Source organism: Trichogramma pretiosum, unplaced genomic scaffold, assembly GCF_000599845.2.
Source record: "Trichogramma pretiosum strain Unisexual culture from Peru unplaced genomic scaffold, Tpre_2.0 scaffold22, whole genome shotgun sequence".
In the NCBI taxonomy this organism is placed as follows: Eukaryota; Metazoa; Arthropoda; class Insecta; order Hymenoptera; family Trichogrammatidae; genus Trichogramma; species Trichogramma pretiosum.
In genome coordinates, this window is record NW_019640932.1 from 1,155,969 (window position 1) to 1,168,743 (window position 12,775).

The following is a 12,775-nucleotide window of genomic DNA, read 5'->3' on the forward strand; positions in this document are numbered from 1 at the left end:
CAATCAAAGGTGCGCTTTATTGCATAAGGAGATTAACTCGAGTCTGCTCTGGTATGCCTTTCGTGCGCTGCTGCGTTTCATGCAGCATGTATGAAGCTCGATCTTTGTCACGGCGACAACATGACACAGCCGAGGCGCGCAACCGGGTGACGTTTTAACTATTTACTGTTTTATCGCGGCGACGAGTCAGAGTTGTCGTGAGAGGCGAGATGAATAACGCGTCTGGGTCTATTTTTTTTCAATCTCATTGTCGGTGCATTTTTATGCGAGCTCTTTTCGACATATGCTGTGCAGCTGGTACATCATAGATGTTGGTGAAAATAAATTTTCGTTTCATGAGGTACGAAATATTTCCAAGGGGGAAAACTGTGATGCAACTCCATCTCTCCCAAGCTCGAGAAAGCTTGCACGCTATTTAAAAACTTACCGATCAGAAGTTCGATCCTATAATCTCTCTCTCTCTCTCAAAGCATACTGACTTACGTTTAATAAAACTGAATTATTCTGCAGGTAATCGGAATCTTCCTTATGGGTAAGATCAAAGAAGCGAACGCTCATTTACGGAGTCGGAAATTTTATTATAAACTTCATATTCCTTATGTACATGTTAAATAATTATCTATTTATTTTAAAATAACTCATACTCGCTTAGATTTTAATGATTAAAAATGCCAATTTTTGTTTAAAGCCCGTAATCTTAGAAATAAAAAAGTACTTTATTTAATAACGGTATATAATTAAATATTTCATCCAACACTGTTAGTGATTGTTCGTAAAGATAGGCAAGTTGTGTAATATATAATAATAATAAACAATGTAAAATAGTTAAACTAATGTAATGGTAATCAAATACTTTTGAATGATACTTTTTTGTCATGTTCTTAGCCGTTGTAAACAATTTTACTTCATTTTCAATAAGAAAACTAGTTTGATTTATAATACTCTCGATGTGTAAGACGTAAAATTGTACATTAACTCGAAATTTTTTAAATTTTAATAAAACAAGGGCAAATTGTTACAGAAATATTTCAACTCTACAACAAAAGTAAAGTATTCGCCTTGTACTTCACATACAATTTATAGAATGTTTAGGAAAATATATAATCATTATGATGATCGCAAATGATGAAACTAAAAATGCGTTTAAACAAAGCTGCGCATGAATAATGACCACTTACAATGAAAGGAAATAAATAAAATCCTTACTTTACTAATAAAATGTCGATCAATTATTTAACCTGTAACTATACACAATTGATACGTAAATTTTTTTCATGTCTGATTGAACATCATCTCATTGTTGCGTATATTTGTATATAATGTCGATGAACAAAGTTTCTGTTACATATTACTCAATAAATTAACATCAAAGATATCAAAAAGATGCATAAAGCAGAAACGTTAGAAACAGCTTAAAGTTAAATACGTATTTTACAAAATTAAAGTACCTAATCTCAAATGTAGGTAAGGCATACTTGACACAATTGTGCGATCATGAAAAAAATCATATTTTCAAATGAAAATTTATCGCCATTAAGGGATTAAACATTGAAAGATACATTAAATCTGGGCCGTTCATGGGGCTATTACTTCTTACTCAATACTAAGATACAAATAATTGCAATGAAATTAGAAGTCAATTTCAATTATATAAATATAATTGTAAAATCACAATCATTATCGTTCATTCAGTAGATACAGAAATATATTTCTTCCGTAACACACAAATATTCAATTTTATGATACACATATATTTATATATTTACATATATAAATATTTTTGCAGTCAAATTAATTTATATCGCCTGATAAACAATCTTTCATCGAAATTGCATTGCATTTAAAAAATGTATAGTGTGTATTTGGAGATTGCAGGATAAGTAATATATTTAAATCAAATCGTTATCATATTCATATATTCTTCGGTATAAGAATAATTTTTTTTAAATTACAAGGTAAAAACGTGGTAAATGTAGATTTGTATAAGCTCAATGGTTATAATATATATATATATTAAGCTGTATGGCTCAATAAGTTCAGGGGTTTGAATGTGAAAATGAGAAATTAATATTAATTTTAGTGATTAAGTTACGTCAAATTATTTTCTACAAAATAATTTTTCCGTTTCATGAACCAACTTTGATAGTTTTATCTAAGCGGATATCGAAAAATTTTAAGGTAAAATTTCCATAAAATAAAAGATACTATATGTATTTTAATATGTACAAACTTTATGTTTTTTAACTGAAAAATTTAGAGTCTATAGGCTTTCAAATCAACTTACAGCTTTCGAAGAAGGCACATTGTAATTATCCGATTAAAAGTACAAAATTGAACTGAATTAAAAATCGACCTATCCTGCAAACTTATTGTGTTTGTAAACAACAAAATGTCCTTAAATGATAATTTACATAAGGACGCACCACTTTTTAGCTGGGTCTACAGCTTCAACTGGAGCTGATTCAATACTTTGTTTTTCGATTTTACAATTGAAGGGTGAAGAAACTTGCGCTGGCTTTCTCGGACTAAATGGATATTTGAGAAGCTCGAAAGACTTATTCAAAAAACTGCCGTTAGAATCAGCGTTCTCAATTTTTGGCTTTTTGGAGCTTGGTAATTCATGCACCATCTTGCGTTTTCGGTCAATCGGTGTTCCATTAAGCAACGATGCAGCTTCTCTGGAGTACGCTCTACGCTCGCGAGGCGTTTTATTGTCAAGTGTGGTAGCATCTTCAGCCAAGGAGATATTTGAGGTATTCACAAATAGTGAGCTGTTTACTGGCGAGTCACGCATGTTTCGCATGCGAGATAGAGACCTCCTTCCAGATATTGTCCGAAGAGTTTGACTGAATGTTTCATCCTTGTGTTTGTATTCAGGAGCCTTTGGTTCCTCACTTTTCTTTTCTTCATCTTTCTTGTCTTCTTCCTTCTTTTCTTCCTGTAATTGATAAAAAATAGAGTATTCTCCAAAATTTTCGAAAAGATTGAAAGTTACAAAAGTTAAAGAAAAAAGTGGGAAAATTAAATAAAACAAAAATTCGTACACTTGGACTCAAGTTCTCCTTTGGACTGGTTTCGCGTTTTTTTACATTGTTTATACATTCCCTTAGCTACATTTAAAAATATATTAATGGATTATAATATTTAAATTACCCTAGTATTAGTATTTTTAAATAAAATTTTTAAATTTTGATGATAGAACAAAAAATTCTTACCTCTGGATCTTTCAGGCAATCTTTCAAATTAACTTGCATATCTTTCAATTCTATTTTAGGAACCTCTTGATTCTCGTCATTTTTTGAAATTTCTTCTGATTTGGTTTGTTCAGATGTTGTAGAATCAACTTTAACAGGGGATTCACTACTTGTTTCAATCTGAGTTTTTTGTGGTTCTGCTTTTTCCACTGACTCAGTAGTTTCAGCTGATTCTGTGGGCTTATTTGGTCTGTCTTCTTTACCACAAGCGTCATCAACTTCTAGCTGTAAAGCAAAATCTTCTTCAGCCATGTGGAAGCTGTCAGCATTCATTGATTGATTTATTGAATCTTCATTTCCATTTTGAGTGCCATTTCCATTTCCTTTCTCATTATTAGTGATCATTTCTTCTAATGCACCGTTACTACCATTTAAGCTATTTGTACTCCCATTTTCTGATTGAATAGTTTCATAAGTACTGCTTATATCAATTTCTGGGTATTTCATTTCAATTTTTTCAATTGAGTCTTTATCAAACTTGTTATTTCTTTCCAAGTTATCAGTTTCTGGCTTCATTTTGAGTTCTAAATTCTTAACTTTAATGGTGCTGATTGTTTTTGATCCTTTGTTTGAATTTGTTTTGTTTGCACGACTTGGGGATTGGCTCAACCCAACATTAGGTGTTGCTTGAGATTTAGTCTAAAAAATTAAAAATGTTTGTTAGATGACTTTGAACTTAAATTACTCTTTGATAAAGTAACACTTTTTTATGCATGAAATTTGGAACTCTCATATAAAACATGAAAATAGCAAACATGTTTTATAATTTCAGTTAATAAAACAGTTTGTTTTAATTGAAAATTAATACTAGAAGATAAGAATTTTAAAATTTTTTTTATAAAATCAGACTGTGATTTTGATCAAGTTTGAAGTGAGATAAAATATTCCATTTTTATTTAAAGCCAAGTTTCATGGAAAATTAATTTTAATTTCACCTTAGTACTGCTTGTTTTGGTGGATGATGGCTGTTTAGTGGCACTTCCACTAGCTTTTAATCTGCAACAAGAATATTAAAATCAAATTAGTACATCTTGCTCATTGATTAAAAGAAAAGCATTTCGTTGATTTAACCAAAGATAAAAATAACCAGAGGTAATGAGAGGCATTAAATACACAATTCTTTATTAAATTTAAAAGTTTCAAATGAAAATGAATGTTGAGAAAATATTGTATGTCATTAAGTCTTTTCAATAAAACGTCAATTGCTCAAGTTTTAAAAAAGACTTGTTACACAATCTTTTTAGAGAAAACATAAATAAACATTAAATAAAATCATTAATCACAAAACCACAATAATGAACACAAGTTATTACATTAAAAAAAACAACATTAAAAAACACACTGGATACATTGATTGGACTTGGTAATTGACTAATTGAAGGAACAAACCTGCTTGAGGTAACAGACTCTGCTTCTGGAGAGAGATGTGAGGGTATGCTGGTTGATTTGTTTCTGCGAACAGATTTTAGCCTCTCATTGCCCCCAGTGCCCGAACCATTCTTAGCTGTAGTTTTACCCATGATTATGCAGGATTGATTGCAAAGCTGTGTTACGAATTATGAAATGTTTTAATAATTTAAAAAAATTTGATGGACTTTACCGATCATAAAGCAATCTTTACAAAGTTTTCAACTTTAATGCAGTTATGCAAAAGTAGACTATTGTATTAGTTACTTGATCTTGGCAAGATAGAAAGAGAGGGAGAGAAAGAGACAGACAATAATACCGACAGACAAAAAGTTGAGCATCTTGGTGTGATTTCAATACTTGATACTTGATATATGTTATGCATTCAATGCATAAAGCAAAAAATTATGCACATAACATTTAAAGCATCCGCGCAAACCGGTGGATTATTTACAATGACCCTGGAGATTATTCCGCGTCTGTGGTGCGGGCAAAAGAAAAAAACCGCGTTTCAAGTCACTGGGGGGATATCGTATTCTCGGAAAAGAAGTGCCAAGAGCAGACTATTGTCCTCGCCCGAGTGTATGTATTGCTTCTTCAAGTGATGAAGCCTATGAATGTACGAACGGTATATCCATCCGAAAAAAAATCAATAATTGCCATTACGTTATTTTTGCAGGTAAGCGAAAGTATAGATAAAACAGAGAAGAAAATAATGTTAGTTTTTGTAGTAGACCCACAAGAGGAATGTGGGTAGGATGTGTGTATAACATAAGCTTACGAGAGTAGTAAAGTTCAAAAAACTCACGTCGAGCAGAATAGAGGGAGTGAAAGCCGAAAAAAAATTTCACAAGTTGGAGGGAGAAGTATTAAGTATCACACCATGCCACCGAAATAACGATCATCGTACTCGAATAACACAGTTTTATAGAATTAATATAATATGAGCGCGACGTATGGCTCCAATCTTCACGCAGGCCATATAAAGATAACAATAATTAGAGTATATCAAAGCGTATATATGATATAGAGTATGTACAGTGAAGAGCCGAGCCAAGTACGCAACTACGTCGGGAGTTCGTCGATTAAGTACCACGGCTTGGCCGGCTCGCAAACTCGTTCATATTTATAAGTCTCAAGGAATGCGCCTTTAACGGCACTCGCACTCTCACATATATACTTGCTACACCCATACGCATCACATAAATTTATATTAGTTACAATATTCTTCCATATACGCAAATATTAAAAGCCAAGTGAAACAAGTCGAGAGAAGAGCATGGATAGATATCGGCATACCTTACAATACACATACACACACGAAGCACAGGAGAGGATTCGACTACGACTACGAGATCTCTCCTGGCGAGTATTATAAACTATAAATGCCGCGTTTTATTATAAACACGCTGCACACTGCAGCAGTAGCAGACTGGACAGTGGAGTTACGTTTTAATTATACACCGGCTATATAAGTCCGTTTGGTGCCTAAGAGACACAAAGAAGAGCACGACGCGCGCGCTGGGCCGTCGCAGTACACCATACACGCGATTTTTTACTCCTATTTTCTCTTTCTCTCTTCCTCTCCATACCCTACAGCTAGTAACTACTATATACGCAGAGAGACACGTCGTATATATATATATAGAGATAGTGTGTATATGGATGCACATACGACATGAAATTGCTTACTCGTATGTGTGCGACCATGTGTGTATATAGACGTGCGTCAATGCGTATACACATACATAGATATTATATATATTCTATACGTGCGTGCAATGTAAGTGGATACGTACGCTTGGATAATTACTCTCTGTGGGAAAGAGACGCTCTTGCAGCCTATGTGTGCACAAAAAGCGAGACAAACGCCAGTAGCGCAGATATTTACGATGCTTCCGTAAAATCCGTGCCGTTCCACTTTCTATCTTCTCCCGCTGGGCAGTGGTTGAACAGAAAAAACGTCACACTTGTGGCTGTCTCGCGCGCGATTTATATAGAAATATAAGCGAGCGACGATCGACACTCGACAGGCACTCCCTAAATTCTTGATGTTCACTGCCTAAATACTGCGCTACACAGGATCCACGTGTACGATATGTACTCACACTCTGCGTGCGCGCGACTGCGAAGGGTCTTTTTTCTCTCGCCAAAAGAGAGAGTTCACTTGTGGTACATATACGTGTAGGCAAGTTCAGCGAGATGTGTCTTCTCTATATAATACGCGTATTATAAAAGCGCGCGACTATGTGTGGTACTGTGTCCTTGAATGTGGACGGAACGAGACTGCGAAGTGCGCGATGCGGCAACTGCGGCCGGCCTCACAAGTACTCGCCGTTTCTTCTCTCTCTCTCTCTCTTCGTATGCCGCTCGGTATATGCGAACTGCGAAGCGTTGATACCGGATGCCGAGTAGATGCTCATGTAGGTTAGAATCGAGCCCCTGTAGCGAGGACAACCGGCGAGCAAAAGTTTTACTCGCGTCGTAACTCGTACTAAACGATACAAATAAACGCGCCCTGCATACCTACGTTGCGTCTTTGTTGCACTCGTGTGTCGCCATGCGAGGCCCGAGAATAGCGTACTTTTATTACGACCAAGTTATGAGTACTGCCAACTTGGAGTCGACAAAAAAGGGTGACTCAATAATCATCGAGTTGTTCTCTTATTTTGATTATTTTATAAATTCAAACGGACTATTTTCACAAACAGTCAATTTTTAATAAAAAAAACAATTGAAAACAATTGATTTTTTTCACTCTTCAACGAATAGATTCGTCGTTTGTTTACACAATGGTAAATCGGTGAGTGACATTGATACTTGGAAATTCATCATGTAGAGGGAACTACTGCCTATGTCTCTTTGCTGATAAGGCAGTTTGCGCGATATTTAAATGCCCTGTCAAAGAATAAAAAATGTTGGCGTTTACTACCAAGCTGTAAAAAATATAATCTTCAAGAATTTCACGTGTTTCCGACAAATTGTTTGAACCTGCCAAGAAGACCTTGTATGTTTCGCTGTTTAACCGGCTGCAAGAAATTGATAAGGTTTCATTTATAAGATCGCTTACACACTCATGAGATAAGTTCAGTCAATAATTAGCTGCAAATGTTATCGAACGTCCCAATAATGATTGTCATTAGCCGCGCATCACCGTACGACACGAATGACCAGTTGGACGCTCTATAGCAGCTGCAAGAAAATTTAATTCATTCGTCGGTGGAAATGTAACTCTCGCGCGAGATGTGCTCCTCTTACAGCAAGAAATATTACATTATCGGAAGCTGTGCTGTATAGTATCCACTATAACAAAGCATTACATTTAGATGATCCACGCCCACATATTTCCAATTGTTATATGTATGATATATTTAAGAGCATTTGCTCGTTCTCCCCAGTGACCTCGTGATCCTTCCTTCAAATATAAGTACACCTATGTGCGCGCGAATGATTGGACCTATGCAACGGATTATATAGTTATACATGGTGTATTAGCTTTTATCGAGTAAAATATACATATCATATACTCGCCTCTGCACATATACGAAAGTGCAGAATACACAAATTGCCCGTCTCGACCGATGCTTTTGTGTGCAAACATGGCCGCGCGAGAATATTTAGATTATCTCGTTAACAGAGCATTGTATACCAACAGCGCGAGACGCGCTCCAATTCGGGCTTGTTGATTTGCGAAGCAGACGAAAATTCAAGACTCGCAGGCTCGAGATTTGCACCGTCTACCTTGTCCATCGGACTGTGCGAATCGAGGCTTCAACAACACGCTCTCGAGGTCAACTTGTGTTCATTAGAAAACTCGATAGGTGTCTAGTTGCTCTTGCTAACGCTGCTCTGCTGCAGACCCTTCTTCCATCCTCCCCAGTCCTCGCATCGAGTGCATCAAAACATTGTGCCAGACAACTATACTGCTGTATACTCACTCGCTGTAGAATTTACCTATAGTTAGTTACTTTCTGACACCTAACCTCGAAAGTCTGCTGGCTTATTTGTGAGTTGTCTGTCAAAAAATAACAGATCAATCGTAAACGTCACGCTTGGGTCTTGTAGTAGTGCTTCTTGACGCAAAGTTTTACACGCATGGACACGAAATTATGTAGTGCGGGAAAAAAATTCGAACTATTGCCGAATAGGCTCGGACAAATACAGCAGTCGAGGGCAAAATCAAAGCGCAGATTATATTTTGATTTTTAAATCCTATTCTTAATCATTAAAAATGCCAAAACTTCGGGCGGAGCAAAATCGACGCAGAGCCGCTGCACAAGCTAGACAATCCTTTAGCAATATGTATATAAGGAACAGAGAACTCGGGATGAGTCCTAGCTTAGGTCAAAATGACATGTTTCACAAAACATTGTATACCTCTGTTGAACGAGTCAAAACTTGGGATAATTCCAGTGCTGGGCACGGAGCTGTTTTCAATTTAGAATACTCACCCGATGGGCAAGTTAAAAATTTTTACAAAAGGTTTTATTTTATCTGTAATGGCAAAAATGATTAATCTACATCATTTTTTTATACAGATCACTTCTACTAGCTGCATGCGAGAAGAAAAGTGTTTTAATGTTTGATCCCTTAAGTAGAAGATTAATACACTCTATCAACGAAGCACATGATGATTGTGTCAATGGAGCTAGGTAAAAATTTATCAATATCATTACAAATAATACAGTAAATTTTATTAACAATCTTTAACCATTTATTTTAACATAGATTTTTAGATCAAAGAATGTTTGCAACGTGTTCAGATGATAGCACAGTAGCTTTATGGGATGCAAGGAATTTAAAAAATAAAATACGTAAGTTACAAGGCCATTCAAACTGGGTCAAAAACATTGAATACATCCCAAAAGATAAGCTGCTTTTAACAAGTGGTTTTGATGGAGTTATATTTTCATGGGACATCAATAAGTATGTTACTGATGATCAATTTGAGTTTCAATTTAATAAGTTAAAAAATAATTATTTTATATTGTATAGTTTGACTGAAGATAGTTGCTTATCAACTAAAGTTTTCCAAACAAATGGATTGATGCGGTCCAGATTGACTCCAGATGCTACCAAAATGCTGATCTGCACCACTTCTGGATATTTAATAGTTATACATGATTTGAATCTAAGTACATTAAATCAAGATTTACATGGATTTAAGGTAATTTATAAAACTAATAAAAACACTAAAAAGTCATATAATATTAAATACATCTAATGTATAAATTTATAATATTGTTGGATAATTTTTTTAGCCAAATTTGTATAGACTTATGCAATTATCACAAACTACGATTCCTGTGGCTGCTAGTTTCACTCATTTGTTTTCCAACAATCGTACTCAAAATCGCCTTGAATTCGTCACAGATTTTCCGTCAGGGGACGATGCTGAAGTAATATCTAGTTTACAAGTACATCCACATGGTTGGTGTGCATTGTCCAGGAACGTCAGCTCTCAGGAAAGATCAGAGGTAATTTATGTGGAATGAATATTTGGTTTGCTTATATATATAATTTTAACAATCGTGTTCAACTTTATTTTGCAGTGGACTTGTATTCACGATATACAAGAGCGATCTACTTCGAACTTTTCCAATGGTTCACGAGACTTGGATAACTACAAAGACGATATGGATGTAATGGACGAAGATGTCTCATCACCTGCCAGTTCATCATCCCGATTCACTAATGATTTTTCTGTTGAAGAATTAGACGACAGTGTTTCGCAACAACCGTCTCGTTCTGGAATAACTTCGTCTTTCGTTATCGATACTGCTCACGGAACTCATATCGTTAGAGCAATTGATCCAAATGAAGTTGGATTTAGCTCGTCGGATGCTGGTCAACCAAATTTACCATCACGTATGAGTAATTGGCAATCTCATCAGAGACGAAATACCAGGTCGAGCACGGCAAATCAAAGACGATCAAGGACATCAGACTTTGGTAACGTCGTCGAAGTAGGCGAGTCTGGAGATCCTGCGTTTACAGTTCGGGGACATTTGAATGAACGTTTCGACGACGACGATGATGATCCAGACAGCCGCCCAAGTAATAAAATTATTAAACGGGATAATTAAAAAATCTTTATTTTAAATTACATTATTTATCGATGATTATAATTATTATTTTAGGAAGGAGACGTTCAGGACAACGACGCAATTCTCAGGGCGCTGATGAAACATCAGATAATGTCGGAGGAAGACGTCGTAATAGCTTGACGGAAAACCGCAGAATATCGTCTGGTAATGTTGAATTGCATGTAAATTCAGCCGATGTTTGGGAAGCATTGGTAGCCATACGAGAGGCAAGACTGAGACGCGAAAACGAACGAGAATTTCATCACGAAGATGGTAGAAACAATCAGTGGACAAATAGAGCCAACGGCATCAGCGTTCATATACCACGAACTTCTCACACAGTACTTAGCACTTACAATTAAATAATATATTATTTTGACAATCTTCAGAAGATAATTAAATGAGCGTTTTTGTTAAAATTTTAGGTAGTTATTGTGGGCGATAGGCGACCCCAAAATCATAATCGCCATGGACCATCCATGACGTACGCCATTCCAAGAAACCACCGAATTCACCAAAACACGCGTCGTCTCACTCATTACATCGAAGAGCCAAACGTTGGTTCGGGTTACATAAAGGAACTGTGCTTCTCATCCGATGGTCGACTGATTTGCTCGCCATACGGTAAAGGACTTCGTCTTCTCGCTTTCTCGAACGAATGCCAAGAATTGTCGGACTGCGTTCCTAACCATGGCGAGTCAGTACCGCTCCATGAAGTTGCTTCAAGTTACAGTCACGACAGCATCGTTACGAGTACCAAATTTTCGCCCAGACACTGCCTTCTTGTTTCTGGATGTCTTGGTGGTCGAATAGTCTGGTATCAACCATTGCTATAAAGACCTACTCAGCATCGATCTATTATTTTGTTTCCCTTTCTCATTTCTTTAAGAAAACGTTAAATGGATTTTGTAAATAGAACGTTGGCCGGATTTTGTACGTAAAAAGAGTTTTGATATAGCGACTTTGTAGCTAAATGTAAATCGACGAGATGTTATAATTTGTTGTTGACAAATGTTTTTTTTTTCAATTTTTTAGAGTTGTAATTAAATAAGATTTCTTAAATCATTGTTCAGTGATTTAATAATCGTAGAAAGAATACGATAAGATGTCAAGCGTTGTTCGTTCTCATTATGATGGGAATACTTTGTAAAATTGTAGCGTTTTCCCGAGCAGGAAAATATCGTTCAATAGTTTTAGCAGTCCGTATTATCAATGAAAATGACTTTTAATCTCATATTTTGAAAAGACTTAACAATTCATTATTTTCAAATAATAAGTCACAAAAATTCAAAAAATGATGTTTCAAAAATTAAATTATCGATACTATTTCAGTCAATCAATAAGAAAATTTAATATTTATTTAAATGTAGTAATTATTTTCAATACTGAAAATCAATACCAAACAAAAAATGTATATTATATCTAATTTTCACACAATAATTAATAAAGTTCCAAATGTTGCATTAGTAAATATGGTCTTCATTATAACACAAAAACAATAAACCCAAATTACAGCATTAGATCCTAACAGAACATACGCGTGACGTAATCTTCTCAATCCGTGCCACATTGGAAAATTTGTCTGTAGGAATTTCTCTCATTACTGCACACGACCATCCCTCTATTCACAGATGATAAATTCCCCCACTACTCTCTCATCCCTTAACTTCAAGTTCTATTTGAGCTCTTTTGCAAAGGCTTTAATTAGACTCCGTGGATAGCAATGCGCACACATACTTGGCACTTATCAGAAAATTGATTATTGATCATTAGTACACAGAACCTTAACGGTGTATATAGATTCGTCCTAATTTCAAAGGCAATTTCATCCAAGGCTACAGATTAACAATTTCATTTTTTTCTTGCACATATTTAAAAAAAAAAATTGTAATTCAATTAATGTCGATTAAAAGCATGCAAAATACATTTCTGTGGCAGTTTTCTCGTGAAATTATTTCGATTCCATTGAACAGACGAGTTCAATGTATATTTTAATAATGTCATGTACTCTGTCATACTTATACTACT

General features: G+C 35.3%; 2 protein-coding genes across 3 annotated transcripts; one reads left to right on the forward strand and one right to left on the reverse strand.

Moving 5' to 3' along the window:
• Window positions 1-697: 697 nt before the first annotated feature.
• On the reverse strand, window positions 698-7,024 carry LOC106648797 (probable serine/threonine-protein kinase ifkB). Of its 2 annotated transcripts, XM_014365892.2 has the most exons (6): window positions 6,461-7,024; window positions 4,644-4,798; window positions 4,190-4,250; window positions 3,216-3,893; window positions 3,045-3,110; window positions 698-2,938 (listed from the first exon to the last, which is right to left on the reverse strand). In XM_014365892.2, the coding sequence occupies exons 2-6, from the start codon at window positions 4,772-4,774 to the stop codon at window positions 2,408-2,410; spliced, it is 1,467 nt and encodes a 488-aa protein (XP_014221378.1). In that variant the 5' UTR covers window positions 4,775-4,798; window positions 6,461-7,024; the 3' UTR covers window positions 698-2,407. The 2 variants fall into 2 exon arrangements, with proteins under 2 accessions (XP_014221378.1, XP_014221380.1); XM_014365894.2 differs by lacking the exon at window positions 3,045-3,110 and having other exon boundaries at window positions 6,461-7,020.
• A 1,065-nt stretch (window positions 7,025-8,089) lies between these two features.
• LOC106648816 (DDB1- and CUL4-associated factor 10) lies at window positions 8,090-12,008 on the forward strand. The gene is made up of 8 exons (XM_014365923.2): window positions 8,090-9,119; window positions 9,200-9,313; window positions 9,390-9,587; window positions 9,657-9,828; window positions 9,923-10,138; window positions 10,214-10,718; window positions 10,802-11,088; window positions 11,173-12,008. The coding sequence occupies exons 1-8, from the start codon at window positions 8,893-8,895 to the stop codon at window positions 11,581-11,583; spliced, it is 2,130 nt and encodes a 709-aa protein (XP_014221409.1). The 5' UTR covers window positions 8,090-8,892; the 3' UTR covers window positions 11,584-12,008.
• Window positions 12,009-12,775: the final 767 nt, after the last annotated feature.

Coding starts and splice junctions, on each gene's coding strand:
- LOC106648797 (XM_014365892.2), bottom strand. CDS start 4,774: ATGGGTAAAACTACAGCTAAGAATGGTTCGGGCACTGGGGGCAATGAG. Junction 3,894..4,189: donor CCAAAACAAGCAGTACTAAG/GTGAAATTAAAA, acceptor TTAATTTTTTAG/ACTAAATCTCAAGCAACACC. Junction 2,939..3,044: donor AGGAGAACTTGAGTCCAAGT/GTACGAATTTTT, acceptor TATCAATTACAG/GAAGAAAAGAAGGAAGAAGA.
- LOC106648816 (XM_014365923.2), top strand. CDS start 8,893: ATGCCAAAACTTCGGGCGGAGCAAAATCGACGCAGAGCCGCTGCACAA. Junction 9,829..9,922: donor AAGATTTACATGGATTTAAG/GTAATTTATAAA, acceptor TAATTTTTTTAG/CCAAATTTGTATAGACTTAT. Junction 10,139..10,213: donor GCTCTCAGGAAAGATCAGAG/GTAATTTATGTG, acceptor TTTATTTTGCAG/TGGACTTGTATTCACGATAT.